This window comes from Tubulanus polymorphus, chromosome 9 (genome assembly GCF_964204645.1).
Source record: "Tubulanus polymorphus chromosome 9, tnTubPoly1.2, whole genome shotgun sequence".
Classification (NCBI taxonomy): Eukaryota; Metazoa; Nemertea; class Palaeonemertea; order Tubulaniformes; family Tubulanidae; genus Tubulanus; species Tubulanus polymorphus.
Genome location: NC_134033.1, coordinates 586,947 through 600,319, shown reverse-complemented (window position 1 = coordinate 600,319; position 13,373 = coordinate 586,947). Strand labels below are relative to the sequence as shown.

At 39.3% G+C, this 13,373-nt stretch overlaps 1 protein-coding gene across 1 annotated transcript; it reads right to left on the bottom strand.

Moving 5' to 3' along the window:
• Window positions 1-457: 457 nt before the first annotated feature.
• On the bottom strand, window positions 458-12,193 carry LOC141911045 (protein Wnt-11b-2-like). The gene is made up of 6 exons (XM_074801994.1): window positions 12,053-12,193; window positions 9,178-9,416; window positions 8,355-8,722; window positions 4,270-4,398; window positions 2,368-2,531; window positions 458-1,515 (listed from the first exon to the last, which is right to left on the bottom strand). The coding sequence occupies exons 1-6, from the start codon at window positions 12,130-12,132 to the stop codon at window positions 1,341-1,343; spliced, it is 1,155 nt and encodes a 384-aa protein (XP_074658095.1). The 5' UTR covers window positions 12,133-12,193; the 3' UTR covers window positions 458-1,340.
• Between the last annotated feature and the right edge of the window lie 1,180 nt (window positions 12,194-13,373).

The window sequence follows — 13,373 nt, the reverse complement described above, 5'->3', positions numbered from 1 at the left end:
TAATATTTATCATAAATTAATATAGTTTTTCTCTAAGATCGATAATGAAGCAATTTTCCAAACACAGAACTGATAAAAGATTCTTCATTTCAGTGACGTTTCCGGGTTTTCAATTTTTCCTGAAATTCCTATTTTTACCCGCGGTTACCTAGGTTACTCATTGTAATTAAAGACTGTCCATTATAAACAAAAAGCGACGCAAATCGATGATATCGATATTAATTACAATTAAATTTGTAATATATTACGTGATAATAATTAATAATTGTCTTTTATTTACATTTTTGGTTAAAGATCGTTTCATAAAATGTTTCATCGGATTTACGATAGATTCTCAATTATCTTTGTTTTTCAGTAACATTTATCGGAACTTATTCAAAATATATACAGATCGTAATTCTTCCCACCCCGGACCCCCTCCCCCTCTTACCCTCCCCCCTTCAGGCAATACTTTTAGTTCTCCGCTGAATAATCAGGACATTTAAGGAGGGACAAGCATTTGAAGGCACTGTTAGTTTGAGTATAGATTGAAAACAGTTTCAGAGATATGGCATCGCCAAAATATCCGCTCAGAAATAATGGCCTCGTCCATGAAATCCCCCTATGACGTCATCATTTATCATAGGGGTTAACGGAGAGGCCTACAGATTATTCTCGTGTATATCGATATTCATATATTCAAATATTTCGATTTTTAAGAGGATGAAAAATCTAAGAAATTTCTCCTCAAAATCAAAGTAAAATCTCGCGATAGTTTACGAGATTTGCGCGAGATCTGCTCGCTACAGCAGTTTCTCTTTCAGTTGCATAGTTGTTGCATAGTCGTTATATTTCTAGCTACAGATATATAATCATAATATTCTTTTATTACACGTTTTTTTTTTAAATTACTGCAGATTGTCAGAAACATTTTTAAAAGATTATTCCGTTCAAAGAAAAATCGCCATAAAACTAATCAGTAGAATCGAGCAAATTTCACTTTTAAAGTCGATTTCACAGTAAACTCTCTGAACAGTTCAAGTCATTTGGTTCAAGTTCATTTGGTTTTAAATCATTATTTCTTCTCCGACAACAGACAAATCGCAATGTCAATTCAAAGCGACGCCATTTTCAGAGCTAGTAGAAAAATGAATAATTCTTTTCACAAAAAAATCGCTTAAACCTGTTGTCGAATATCGAAAGAGTTGCATGTCCGAGTCTGAAGACTCAATCGCTTTAAGTCCGATTCGTGAGATCGAACGTACGGGCTTCGCGGGGGAGGGGCGTTTCATCCGGGCGCATCGATAGCACATCGGTGACGTAAGCGTTCACGTTTATGACGTCATCACGGTATTCGGCTTTTACCGGCACATATTACGTTCGACTTGTTTGACGCAGGTTTTGCACTTGACGTAACAGCACCAGTAATATTTACAGTGACATCGCTCCTTGACCTCCTCCGTATAACTGAGATATCCCCGTCCACAACACATAGAGTCACAACTCGCTGAACCCGGAGAATTCTGCTTGCAAAATCTACAAAATATCATCGAAATATTAGAATGATTGGTCACTTTATATTCTACTGTAAGCTACAGTCGACCCCCGATATACCGCCCTCCCATTAGCCGCCACCCCCTCCTACTGCCAGGTTGTCTCAAAGTACATCTCTGTACAAATACATAGTAAAACACCCCCGATATGCCACCCTGCCATATACCACCACCCTCCCATTTTACCCAATACAAATACATAATAAAACACCCCCGATATATCACCCTGCTATATACCGCCACCCTCCCATTTTACCCAATACAAATACATAATAAAACACCCCCGATATATCACCCTGCTATATACCACCACCCTCCCATTTTACCCAATACAAATACATAATAAAACACCCCCGATATATCACCCTGCTATATACCACCACCCTCCCATTTTACCCAATACAAATACATAATAAAACACCCCCGATATATCACCCTGCTATATACCGCCACCCCCGCTTACCGCCGGGTTTTCTCAATGTACAACTCTATGCAAATACATAGTAAAACACCCCCGATATACCGCCATACTCTCTACACCGTCAAAATCGTTCTGCAGCGATGTGGGCGGGCGGTATATCGGGGGGTTGACTGTACATTGAAGCATTTGGTCGGACGAAAGGAGATATTCTATGATGCAATGTTGAGGTGATAAATGGCTGCGGAAAATTAGGTCGATTCGCAGGGTTTTGAAGATCCAAACCCTTGCTAACAAGAATTGCCATATTTGATATTTTACAGTGTCAATGAGGACAATAATTCAAACTCAACCGTTTTAAGCTTAAACTATTCCGTGTAACTGAACCCAGGACTCAGTACACACTAAAATACGTACCGGCCTCGCGTGCCGACCGAGCCCAATTTTTTATCCGGGCTGCAATAATCGGGGCTTTTCGAATAGTAAATCATCTCGTCGACTCTGAAGAACATTTTGTCGGGGTCAATCGGTACAAGACGTTTTCGTTTTTCCACTTTTCGCTTTACGACCTCGACTGCGATCTGTAAAAATATCATTAAAATACCGAACGTACAATTAGAATCAGTGGATTTGATTAAATATACGAATGAAACGTTCGTAACGCGTCCGACCGTGAATTCATACTCTGTTCTATCGATAGTTTCCGCCGATTGTCGCCGGTTTACAAGCGCTAATTGGGGGACCATAAAAACCTTTCGAATCAAAACACGCGTAAAAATGATTTGCTTTTTGTTTTGCTGGACATGTTTTCTTCGTTCGAGATTTTTTGATGTTAGTGAATAATTGTGTCGTAAAAAACTAAACTTATTCGGTTATTTCAAAGGGGTATCCGTGGGGAAAGCTATGTTGTAGCCATCTGTTTGGTTTGTTCTTACATTTGTAACGATATAAATGTACATATTATATAAGCTACTTTTTGAATATATAATCTAAAAACAATCGCAGTGAATAAAGTTATTAATATATGATATATGTTTTTAGTCTTTTACATCGATATGTTTTCGAAAGTCGACCACTTAGATCCAGTAATGATCCCACAATTCTAATCAAACTCGAATCGGGTTTATCTTGCTGGTCGAGGTTGCTGGTCGAACCACTGAACGACCCATAGCCCAACAAATAAATAAATCATTCATTAATATTTTCATTATCTTTTTAGTCGGATTGGCAATTCAGTAGGACCCGACATTCAAACCCGAATAGGTCCTAAATTTTACATCAGTATCGCCCACCTCTGGGTGACGTGTCGTAGCTCAGCTCGACTCCTCGCTCTTGAGACTCGAGCTAACAGTTACATACATCCCGTTCCTACACGTTATAACCCGCGCCGGTTCTGATGTAACAGTTTCCCTTTCTAATCAAAAGTACCGACGTTATTTCAGAATGTGTTCGAATCTCAGTAAAGTAAAATATACGACCGCGCCGCGCTTTACTACTACAAAGGCATGAAATAAATCGTTGATATAATAAAATAGAAAATCTGCCCGGCCTCCGGAGTTCGTTCGCGAACCGTCGGGTTTTTTTTCGCTCGTTCGCTGATGCTCATTCATGTTCCCGTTATAAAAACCACTTTACGCGGCGTTTGAACCGGGAAAAACGCGTTTGATCCTCGGCGTAGAGATAACTTGTTAGCTGGTCAATAAATTATACATCAAACAGAAAGTTACCGCGCTGATTCTAGACATTATAGTATCGTACGCTACTTTCGCAGTATTTTGTCAGCTTTCGCCCTCACACCTGACCACAGTCTATAGATTATAATTTTTCTATTCTAATTCTTGCTGAATAAATATTTTTTAGCTTGAAAATGATTGATACCTTGTTTCTCATTTCGGCTGGGCTAAAAAGGTTGACCCTGCGGCCGCCTATCTACCCTGTACATTACTTTTTTAAAAAAAAATCGTGATCAAGCTAACCATATTAGACCCGGCAGCGATAGAAATGAACTGTGACAATATTGCAGTTTATAAAAGTGACCCGGCCGATTAGGAGGAACAAGGTATCATCATATTCAAGCCCTAATCTTTTTAAGTCTTAAACAGTGGATTTAAATCATTTAGCATTCTCCACGCCAGGGGCTATTCTACTTTTATTCCTATTTTGTTGGTGTTCAATTAAAGATTGAAATAATGCTTTACTTTTCAAGGTGATTAATTCAGAATTTGAACATTGCCAACCTATTGCTTCTAATTCACAGCTGTGCGGTAGAATTCGAGTTTGAAAAACACCGAAATATATGAAATTCTCCGAAATGCTTACGTGATATCTGTTTTTGAGAATCTGACCGATCTGAGCGACATCTGGTAACGCTTTCCAGCACGTCTTCAACGAACAGGAACCGGATACGCCGTGGCATTTACACGATTTGCGCATGCTCTGTTCGACAGCCTGTAAAATACAATTCAAATTTTATTTCAGTTAAATTCGCGGTGATTTTTTAAGAGGGGGAAAGTGATATTAGAACGATCTTCACGGAATAGGTCATTGCTAGGGCTGATTTGATGAAAAGTCCAAATTTCAAAGTTATCGCCCTAAAGTGAACCTTTTGCTCAACAATTATTACAACCCGAGAACTATTAGTAATTGTAGCATGAAAATCAAGTTTCCATGCGCCCCAAGGGCCCTAAGTATGGTCAGAACCTATATCGCTGCTTAGCAGCTATTTTGAATTTTCTCCTATCCGTCAAAAAACTTTTAATGATTCAAGCGAATAAATTTTTGGGTTTTTTGTAAAAAGGAAACACAATACAAGGCCCTAAAGGGCGTGTGCGTTATGACAGTTATCTTCATAACAGGCTCTTCGCCTAAAAACCTATACAGAGCTGCGTGGCAGCCATTTTGAATTTCTGTCAAAACTCTAATGATGAGTGAAATATATGGATGTGTAAGTGTAATGAATATTGTGCGCGGTAGTTTATTTATCGCTGCGCAAAAGTCGTAAAAATTCGCAGAAATTCCGACGATGGCAAAGACTATAACAACAGCAGACAGAGCGCGCAAGGTGTTTGAGTCATTGCTGTTAAAATACTAATTTATAGACGAAAACATGTGATAAATTCTAAATGCAACGAACCAAGTTTACATCAGATAATTTATTAAACTCCTACATAGACTGGGAAATGTGGATATTAGCTGAACAAGAAAATGAAAGTTAGCAGTTGAAATATCATTGGTGCTAGGATATCGTATGGTCCAGACATACACGTGACATACACGTGACATACAAGCGGTTCTTCCATATCTATTTCACCCCTTATGGGAACAAAAAAACTGAGCTTGAAAGTTTATCAAAGCCTTGAGAAATGACACGTTGCTTAGAATTGTCGACAATAATATAACATAAATCATATCATATTAAGGATCAATTTGGGTTTTAATATTTTGATATATCGATAATTGAATTGAACGGCAACCAGTCCATCCTCGATATATTGATGACGGGGTGCACAACGATTTATCGAATAAGAGTAATGAAATACATTCAATTACAAAATAAACGCCCAAAATTCACAATATTTCAATTTTAACGCCTATATTGGTGACGTAGTACACATCGACTCACACAGAACCCACCAGTAAATAACGCATGTTTAGAATCAACGCCGTATAAACATTATTGTAACGGTTTTTTTACGGCGTCAAAAATTCGTGCAGTTCGCCAAGACGACATTTATAAATGTTTTAACAGAATGCTATTTCGAAGTTAATGTTAGAAGCCACGCGCACGTGGTTCCTCAGGGTGAAAACCTTTTCCCTTCCTCCGTGCTCTTAACATTTTTATTGCATCAGTAACCAAAAATTCCAACTAACAACGAAATTGCGAACATTTCTTTACAAATAAGTGCAGCGCACGCGATGAGCCGGAGATGTTGCGAATTCATTGTATGTTAGATTTCAATCGATCAATTGTCAAAATTCTCCCGACTCTGAACACATCCGACATCACTCAGTAGTCGGTTTAATGGCACTGTTCCGCATTTTACGGGAATCCAATATGGCGGGTGTACAGGTGTTTTAGGAACGAGTAATTAATGATGTTCAGTAGTTGAACATCTTCTCGCAGCCGACATTAACATTCATTTACTGTCAAACAAAAGGTGAAAATCGCTATTTGACAAATGATTAGAGCGATCTAGACAACGGACTGATACCCACCCACCCTAGACTGCTTCCCCAAACCCACCCACCCTAGACTGCTTCCCCAAACCCACCCACCCTAGACTGCTTCCCCAAACCCACCCACCCTAGACTGATACCCAACCACCCCCAGACTGATTTGGACAAACCCACCCAACCCAGACCGATACCCACAAACCCACCCACCCTAGACTGATACCCACCCACCCCAGACTGCTAAGCTTTAAGCTTTGAGCCACCTTAAACTTTAAAGGCCGCCACTGGACTATCAAAACCACGTTCCTAAAAACCTTACATATCATAATATCAGCTGTTTACAGCCGTTTAAGAAGGCGATAGGGGCCGCGGCTGTGTTGATCATATTTTTCATTTTTCATTATAAAGTTAAGGCAAAAATAGACCCTGAAATCACATATCGTTTCAGATAAAACGAACGATAACGGCGAAAGAAAAATTACAATCGCTTTGACTGAATGATTGTTTGCTATTCTATTATACGGCGATAATTTGTGCCTCGAATAAGCTCGGAATTTCCTATCGATCACTGAAACCGTTTTATGGGAGTTTTTTGGACAGAAAACATTAATATCGTAAGGCCACCTATTATTCTCTTCCGGGGTTCAAATACAGCCGTGTTTATTTTTGAAACTTGTTTTCAGTTCGCGCGGTTGCTTTTGTTCGATGCGCCGTGGAAATCATTAATTTTCTGTTGTTTGCCGTTTAAAAGTTTTTCTCATAAAGTTCTACGTCGTTTCGCCTATACTTGTATACATAGCTGTAAGCCTCGTAACGTAATGCGATCTATTAGGCTTTATAGCTTGTTCGAGACTCTAGAAAAGTCAAATCTTTACGACAAAACTTCACAACTGGGTTTTGTGTGCAAGAGTTCAAAGTATTTTTGCTGTATTGAAACTAAAAACCCATTCCATTTAGCACAAATTATGAGACAAATTAGAAGTTTTATCCACCTCTAAACTAGATAAACCTCTTAAATCTTGTACAATTAATGATAAGATTTAGCTTTACGACTGGGCCGGTTTTGTGTCCAAGGGAAAAGTATTTATGCTGTATTGAAGCTCAAGATAAATATATCTAAAAACCTTTTCCACAAACTGCAAATTTAGAAGTTTTATCCACAGAAAAGACTTCAAATTTAGACATAAACCTCTTACATTTTGTACGAATAATGATCAGATTTAGACGTTATATTCATAGCTATATTCCAGGGGATTAGAGTCTTTTACAAGCGATTGTTCATCTTATCTGCTCAACATTATGTTAAAATATTTCATATTTTGTATAATCTTGAATATCTCTTTATGACATGTTGTAATTAATTGTGGAAATGAATTTTCATCATCATTATAATTGTTATAACTGTAGATAGGACGTTAATCTTAGAATATACATCTTAAGAATTTTGAAATAACGTAAGATTAAAGTCGCTGTCACTGGGGATGTCGGAAGGTTAGATGATAGATTTTGTTTGGACGCCTGGGGAGTGACTAGTGTAACAGGTTTTGGGGGTACCGGGTCTCGGTAGTGAACCGAGCCGCACACCTCATCGTAAACACTGTAACACAACACAACAACAAAATGAGAGAGAGAGAGAGATGAGAAACTTCAGTTTCCTCAGCTCCAACAGAAACTCTCAATAAATGTGTAACTAGATAATTACTGATTTATGATCTTTCGGCTGTGATGAAACAAACCGCTTCAAATAGAACTGATCGGTCGGTCTGCAGTTCTGAGCTCTCTCCCTCACTCTCCTTTCTCTCTCCTCTCTCTCCCTCACACTCTCTCTTCTCTCTCTCTCTCTCTTCTCTCTCTCAGTACACGGCTCGAGCCGACGTTACTCAATGTTTTACAAAACCACACAATTTACTCAAGTCCCTCTCCACGTTAGGGTGGGCTAGTCTTGGATGGGTCAGTACCCAAATGGGTTCACCATGAACCTTGGTGTCGGATGTTGGTTACACTCGTAGAGTAACGGAGATCTCTGAGGAGACAACCACACTGCCAGGACTGGGTGAACAAATGGGCTGGTCTCGGATGACCAATCATTGTTATCATTACGGGGTTTGGTTCCTGATTACCACCGTATATAGGGCGAGTATAATTGATCTGAAACTGGACCTAGAGTTCCTCAGTTGTAGGTTTGGTATCTGAAAAATGAACTAACTTCAATAGGATGAAATTCAAATTACCTGTCTGCCAGCCTCGCTGTTATGGCGATTTACTTGCGCTTTTGTAGACCGTTTGAATTTTCGAACGGCCTTCATTTTAGATTTTTTCGACACAGGTGGCGCCTGCGTCGCAATGTCCACACCTGCCGCAGGTGCTTTTTTAGATTTCTTTCTATAGATATACGGCGCATCAGTGAACGTCCGACTGAGGTAAATTCCGTAACGTAAATCGTCCCCGCACCCGCCCCATTTGAAGTCACCGTCCGGTGGCTCCCTCGGAAGTGGGCCACAGCTACAGCGACTCGTACGACCGGAACTGCACGCACGTGCTATCGACTGAGTGATCGATGCTGATGATAACGCGTACACGAACGCTTGTTCTCTTGTACCTGTATCAGAAAAATAATCAAAAAACTTATTGTAAAGTTTTTGGGGTCAAGAAGTTGAGATTTTAACGAAGATCAGTTTAAGATCATCCTGATCTAATCCAAAAGACCGGTCGAAGTTCATTTTGGTTCTGTTGCCAATCTGACAACTTGACACCCGTCTTACGGCCATCTTGAAAACCAATTCTAACAACTTAAGGTCAGTCTAAGCACATTTTGGTTATTATAGTCAACCAAACGACTTCTAAGTGCCTTCTAAGAACCATTTATGTAAAGGACCTAGTGTAAGGTCATTCATTTTAGGAGCCAATGTTAAAATGTATCTGCCCATGAGTCAAGTCTCGACCAAACATATGCATTTATTTTGTAGAAGCAATACTGAATAAAATTCCAAATTTAAATTCTTGCTAATTGATCTGAGGATTTTAGAATACATTTAATACAGATTTAAAACTCACCGGTTGTAAGATCGGGAGTGTAGTTAGGCGCTTGTTGAATCGACGAACAATTCCATCTGCGATCAGCGAATAACCGCATGCACTGAATATGAGTTTGAGCCGAAGCCTCGTGAACCGCGTGCATTATATCCAGATTCTTCTTACAAATCCTCACCTGACCGGCGACCAGTCCATCGGCACGTGACCGGATACAGTGCACCGTTTGGTTCCAGTGTCGCTGCCGGCTTTTAGCGAGAGCGCTGAAAATATTCAAAAACGAAATTCGGTCTATATACGGGCGGATACAGTGTTATGCAAAATCAATAAAATTTGAATATATGTAAATGTGACGCAACGGTCGTCGCTGTGATTGGTAGATTGATTCGAATATTTTATTAGCGTTTCCCTAGCGATGTTCTTTTTTCCACGTGACCACACGTACACGACAGACCCCCCCCCCCCCCCCCAAAAAAAAAAGAATTGTAAGCCCCTGGATCTAGTTCCACTGTTGTCGTGTGTTAAGATTTAAGTCGTAGTAAAATGTAGTTCATCTCTCAAATTGAGTCAAATTTTTTTTGTGGAACTGGGTCCAGCACCGGTTAGCAAAACTGACTATGACGTCACATACGTACAAGATCAGATTAGATTTTACAAAAACTATCGAATCGATGCTAATTGAAAGATCGCTAATAAAACTTTCGTTTATTTCTGTTTAAGTTGTAGTTAGCGGCTGATTGAGATATAATGGTTTTCACTGCCCAGCCCTCTCTGTGTTCGGTTCACGAGTTTTATTACTTTACGGCCAGACAAACTGACCAGTTCCCGCCAGTGCACTAGCAGCAGACACGTTACTACGTTTTATTGCTTTATTGCCCTCGTTCACGTCGTCGCCGGGAGACGTGTAGATTCTTTATACGAGAAAACCCAAGAGGAACTTAATAAACTTAAGCGAGAAAATTATGATTTGAAATTCGAGCCAGTGCCTGGCTCACCGTCCAGGGCAGTGTCGTTTCCACTATTTGTTTACTAGTTTTCAAGAATTAAGGAATTGCATTCATTTGTAAACACGTCCGTGCATTTTATTTCAAGTGCAATAAAGTATTGGCTTAATGTATCACTGGCCCAACAATAAAACCAACGAACATGGAAAAAGTGTATGAAGATTTTTTAACTGAAGTTTCAACTGAAATGCTATGAGCCATTTCTAATTGTGAAAAAAAGCTGTTGAAAATGGCTCTGTTAGCATTTTACTCGATAAATCGAATTTCTTGCACAGTCTTTCTTTGGTCGCGGGTTTTATTCGTCAACTGAACTGGACTTGAGTCACTCGTCCATGAAAACCAAGAAATAAGATATATTCTTAATCTCATGATCGAAACCTAGTGACAATGGCTACAAGCGGAACTTTTCGCCTGTTTCTGTTATTACTGTGGGATTCTTAGGTTGGATCAGAGACGGAACTGGTGTTGGGTTAATGTGACTCGATTCGAAAATATCTGAATTTGAACTTCGATTACTTTTGAATACCTGAATAAATTATGCTACGTTTCAAATCGTTGTAACTTGTATTCATTTAGATAAATTCGTTTAATAGATATGGATAGATTGAAGGGAGACAAATGACGCGAACACGTTTTCATGTGCGATACAAATGTCTTCTGTCAAAGTTTGACAAATGAACGTTAAATAAATAATTTGTCAACTTGTCGACGTAAGTCAACAGCGAGGCGTCAGTCGACACTCAAACTGTCGAAATCATTAAATCCCCCGAAACAACTAGACCTATATCAGACAGAATATAACAATAAAAATCTGAGAAAATCAGTTAAAACTTCATTTCAAAGTTTAAATGTTATCTTTATGGAAACCGTTTGTCTCCGATTTTAGACATATTTGATAGGTAACTAACTGGTCATCGGGTAACTTGAATTTTCGGCGCTTGAATCTATAACGCCTCACATTACTGAAGTCATCTCTATTTTTGCCTGCCAATTATAAGCATTGATAAAATCATATTTCTGAATTTTCCCACGTGTAAAATGCTTTACGTAAGTGACAAGGAATTCAAACATTTCACAGAAACAGGAGCCATTAAAATATCTACGATACCACGTGGCTTCGCGAGGGAGACTCAGAACGTCATAGAATTCATGAATCATTGGAAATAATTCATCTTCAGGAAAAATTAATCTCGCAAAAATATCTAATTTCAGTCGTCAAATTAGATATTTAGACGCTGAGATAATCTCGCTTTGGTTGCAGTAACATTTTTCGATTTTCGATGTTGGCGTTTGATTCAATAAAAGTTAATGTGATTTGAAGTTTTTGGATTAATTTGTGATGTATTGTTTGTCTGATGTCGTCTCGTTACGAATAAACAATTAATTAACATTGTTTAAAGGCAGGATTTGAAGCAATATGATACTGAATACTATCAGATATATGTAGTCGATCGCTACTATTCAGTAGTCTGTCATTTCTCTTTGTAACTGTTGAACCAGAGTCAAATTGAACCTTCGTATAACCGTGGAACTGGGTCCACAGTCAAAATTTAAACCCCTACAACTGTAGAACTGGGCCCAGAGTCAAATTAAACCTACATAACTGTGGAATTGGGCTGGTAGGCAAATAAAACCCCCACAACTGTGGAACTGAGTCCAAAGTCAAATTAGACCCACCCAACTGTGGAACTAGGTTCAGAGTCGAATTAAACCCACACGACTAACTGCGGTTCTGGGCTCGAAGTTATACCAAACCCACACACATGTGGAACTGGCTTTAGGGCAAAAGAAAAATCACCCAAAAGTACGTAAGGAATTAGCTTTGGTTCAAATTAAACCCAATTCTACAGTAGAACCGGGTCAGATGACTAGATTTTCTATATTCTGATACTTACAGCCATTTTATACTGTCGACTTCTTGACAGAATAAATTGAATAAGACTAAAGTCGCTGCTATAATTCTACAGTAAACCATTTTCTATCCTATAAATTGGTCCAGTTAAAAATTCCGGGTTTGATCTCGTGTTAAAATCCGTTCAGTTTCGCGCGAGTTGTTTTATTAGTTTATATCAGTTCCGAGTTGTTAGAAACATCCATAGATTCAACTCCTCTTTCATTGTCGCTTAGAAAACAACAATATCCGGAAATAAATCGAATTCGTTAACAAAAAACAACCGACGCAAATATTCTCTGATAATAATCCGAACGATGTCACTTTTTCGACCGACCGGTGAAACAGATACAGTTAAAGCGAAATTAGGCGAGGTAGGAAACGCGTTGTGAGTGAGAGTGAAGGAGCGAGCTGGCGTCTGCGCGGAACTTCTATCCGCGACAAAACTTCCGTAAAACGATGTGAATCCAACGCACGGGAATCTCCAAACACAACCGACCGAGAGAAGAGCTATAAAAACTGAGACTCTTACAACGCGCTCGATTTATAACCCTCGCAGTCAGGACCTAATTGGCTACGTCCAGCCATTAAAATCGGGTTGTAATGTGCCGATCGTTTTCGTGTAGTTAATCCAAGTTTTATGATTATTTTGACCGGCGCGGGGTCGGTCGCGGGTGGTTCGGATTTTAACGCTGTAGTCTGAGTTGTGAGTTCGGTAGAATATCGTCATGCGAGCATCATTTATATCCTTCTCGTTCGCGAGTTTCCGCGAGTAACGAATTTATGGAGAGTTCGTAAGAAAATCTCCTGATGATTATAGGTTATTTTCTAAATCGTTTTCGACTAGTTTTCGATCAAATTTCACCGCGAGTTTTACCTGTTTTTACCAGTACGACTACAGCAGCAAATTGTCGAGTAGATTTCACCGGATGTTTGAGCGCGATTTCCTGAGTTTCCGATACTCGAATCGAGACTAGACCAACGACATGAGGAAAGAAACAGAGCAGACGCAGAGCAGAGAGACTGCGACTTGAAGCGATCACCAACCGACTGAAGACTGAACCGTCCACGCGTTCCTACAAGTACAAAAACATCCCGACTAAATCCTTACTATAAATCATTGAGAAAACAGAATAAATTGAGATATCTTTTTGCTCCGGTAATCTTTGCTCGAACGAAGAGAGAGAAAGTGCCGCTTTTTTCCTGAAATGCCCGCTTTGATGTTATTTCTTTACCGGCATCTCGCGGAAGCTCGTTTGTAATAGCGGGGTAATAAAAGTTAATCCATATATCACAGATGCGTGTTTACGGGTTGAGAAACCCTC

Excerpts from the sequence above, each read along its gene's own strand:
- LOC141911045 (XM_074801994.1), bottom strand. The coding sequence starts at position 12,132 with ATGGTTTACTGTAGAATTATAGCAGCGACTTTAGTCTTATTCAATTTA. Across the intron at positions 8,723-9,177 it reads CACTCCCGATCTTACAACCG|GTACAAGAGAACAAGCGTTC; the intron begins GTGAGTTTTAAA and ends TTTCTGATACAG. Across the intron at positions 4,399-8,354 it reads ACAGCGAGGCTGGCAGACAG|GCTGTCGAACAGAGCATGCG; the intron begins GTAATTTGAATT and ends TGTATTTTACAG.